Consider the following 3,213-nt stretch of genomic DNA (forward strand, 5'->3'; position numbering starts at 1 on the left):
TCTAGATTTTTGTCTAATTTATGGTAGAAGCTGCAGCAAGCCTTTGGTTCGAAGCTCATGATGAAAACTGCTTTTCACCCAGCCACCGATGGTCAGACTGAAAGGACCATCCAAACCTTAGAAGATATGTTAAGAGCTTGTGTCATGGAATATTAGCGTTCATGAGAAGATCATCTAGATCTGATAGAGTTCTCCTATAACAACAGTTATCATTGAAGTATAGGTATGGCACCATTCGAAGCTTTGTATGATAGGAAATATAGAAGCCCGTTATGTTGGAACGATATAAGTGAAACAGTTATACTTGGACCTCGATTGATTGAAGAGACGGTGCAACAGGTTAAGGTGATCCAAGGAAAGATTAAGGCAGCCCAAGATCGTCAGAAAAGTTACGCTGATCTGAAGCGTATGGAAGAAGAATATGAAGTGGGCGAAAAAGTGCTTTTGAAAGTATTACCAATGAAGGGTGTGATGAGGTTTGGAAATAAAAAAAAAAAGCTCAACCCTATGTTTTTAGGCCCATATAAAATACTGGATAGAGTTGGAAAAGTGGCTATAGACTAGCCCTACCCACTGAATTAAGCCGTGTTGATAATGCGTTCCATATATCTCAGTCGAGACGATATAGCCTAGATAAATCGCATGTGTTGCAACCTGAAAGAGTTCAAATTGATGAGAACTTGTCGTATGAAGAAAGGCCTATTAAGATTTTAGACAGTAAGGTTAGAAGTACACGGAATAAGGATGTTAAAATTGTTAAGGTGCTCTGGTCTAATCAGAAGTATGAAGAAGCAACACGGGAAGCAGAGGCTGAGATGCGAAAGAAATATCCAAAGTTGTTTGCAGAAGGTTAGTAGTAGAGTTACGGGGGCGTAACTCCTTTTTAAGGGGGGTAGAATGCGATAGAGTTTCGCGCGTTGACTTAGAACCTATTTGTTTGACCTATTTTGACTTATTTTACGAATTATTATGTGAGCCAACTTATTTTTATAGGAAGTTGGCGAATATATATGTCTTACTTGTTTTGTCTCTTGATTGCGTGCTTTAAGTTTTGAGGACGAAACTTCTTTTAAGGGGGGTAGTCTGTAATACTCCGTATTTTTAGTAAGTTATTAGTTATAATTTTTTTAAAAGGTTTTATATACTAAAAAGGCTTTTTATCAATTATTAAGGTTTAAAATAGGCTTTTATATTAAATTATGGGTTTTTCAAATAAATTCTAGCCCACATTATATATTAGGCCTAAGTTCACAAATCTAATCCAAGTAATTGGTTAATAAAACTAAAAATATTTTAAAAGGAAAAAAATTCAAAAAAGATTTACAAAAGATTTATAAAAAGAAAAAAAAACAATGTTTTGACTTCGGCAAAACTCACGCCAGTGAGTAATAATTACTTTGTTTCTTCTTATCTTTTGGTTAATTAAGCATCTAGACTATTTATCTTGTGGAATATTCCTCTATTCTAGCTATACGGTCATAAATATAGTGTATCCTAGCTAAAATTAATTATCTTTTCTCAAAAAAATCTATCTTTTAGTTTCCGAATCTTATTCCGATTCTACGTGCCAACTAGTATTAATAGGGGTCTCTACCCATCATATTCTTCACACCAAATTTGAGAAATAAAGCTGTTTTCTCAAGTTTAAATTTTCTCTCTCTTTTAGCCTACCCTTCTTTTCCTCCCTAGTAATTATTAATTTTTCAAGGTGCGTGTATAAGTATATCGTTAATAAATGTTTGGCATGTGTACTATCATGTTTCTATGTTTTTTAGTTTAGATTGAAGTACATATTTTTATGAGTTTTATTATGAATATTATGAGTTTATACAAGTATGTTAAATTTATGACTTATTTTAAACATGTTAGTAGTCTATAATTAAATTTACTTTCAATCGGCAAAATATTACGAGCTATATGGTGAAATATGTTTCGGTAGTCATTGTAACAATTCTGTCATATAAAACTTTTCTTTTGTCATTCTTGCTTTAATTGCTTGGCTACTACTATCCAACTAAGCATATATGTGTCAAGTTGTAGGAAAGCTTATTATCATCAGTGGCGGATCTTGAAACTTTTGCCACCGGGGGCCAATTTTTAATTTTAGACCCCTAGTAAAATCTATGCTACAGGGACACGGGTACGAGTTTCAGATAAGGGTAAGATCTGAGCATTCAGTACGACAAATCTAAGATATGGGTACGCACACCGTCCCAAAGTTAGACACTGATACGGGGATACGACTTTTCTTTATAAATAGTAGTATATATTTTCAGCTTTGCAATAAGACGAAACACAAAAAGCCAAAAATTAAAGCTTTAAATACCATAAGGTAAAACATATACCTTTAATAAAATAAGGAATTTGGATATTAATAAAAAAATAATTGACAATTAATGAAATAAAAAACTAGCTTCCTCCAAAAACAAAAGAAACTCAATAAAAAAAGAAAAAAAATTTAGCATAACGTGATTAACAGAAAGAAGAAGGATGGTATCAAACTGTCAACATCACAAGTTTTTACTCCCCAAACGTGTGGTCCCCACTGACACCTTTTCCTATTGATACGGATCATGAGGCGCCAAGTGTTACTAGAAGTGGTAAGGCGTTTAGTAACAAGACAAGCCCAAACACAGTGCTAACCACTGTTCGGATAACTAAAGAAGAATGCGATATGGGAGATTGCAGCGTATTGGAATTTGGGTTGTCACTTGGACATGGGCCAAGTAATGCTTGTATTACTTGGGTAGGAATAGAGTAGTAGTAGTATGTTATGTTATAATTACTCTAGAAGTTTCTTTTATGCTTTATATTGTTAAGTAGTTAAGTCGGTTTAGCATAGAAGTTAGTTAAAGTCGGTTTGTGTAGTACATGGCTTGTCCTATATAAGCGCATGTATTGTATTGGAGATTATGATGAGTATTCTATGTTGTTAATCAATCAAATAATAATCCTTAACAGTATTGATAAGAATACTTGAGAGAAAGTTTAGAGACTAACTTGACTAGTGGATCAAAGTCGTTGCCTTTGTTCCAAACTTGAAGTCGTTGCCTTCAAGAATCTATCCATTTACACCTTCAAACACATCCCATCAACGTTTCTTTTAACCAAGAAACCTCCATATCCATTTGGAACATCAAGTTCCACATCAAGTGGTATCAGAGCTTTGCCCAAGATCCCACGGCAACGCTTGTTATTATTGCCCGAGTTCAT

The 3,213-nt window shown here is 34.0% G+C and overlaps 1 protein-coding gene across 1 annotated transcript; it reads left to right on the top strand.

Moving 5' to 3' along the window:
* The first annotated feature begins 225 nt into the window (after positions 1-225).
* Positions 226-854, top strand: LOC109134900 (uncharacterized). The gene is made up of 2 exons (XM_019249307.1): positions 226-450; positions 615-854. Exons 1-2 carry the CDS (start codon positions 226-228, stop codon positions 852-854), a joined length of 465 nt encoding a protein of 154 aa, XP_019104852.1.
* Positions 855-3,213: the final 2,359 nt, after the last annotated feature.

Source organism: Beta vulgaris, chromosome 5 (genome assembly GCF_026745355.1).
Source record: "Beta vulgaris subsp. vulgaris cultivar EL10 chromosome 5, EL10.2, whole genome shotgun sequence".
Classification (NCBI taxonomy): Eukaryota; Viridiplantae; Streptophyta; class Magnoliopsida; order Caryophyllales; family Amaranthaceae; genus Beta; species Beta vulgaris.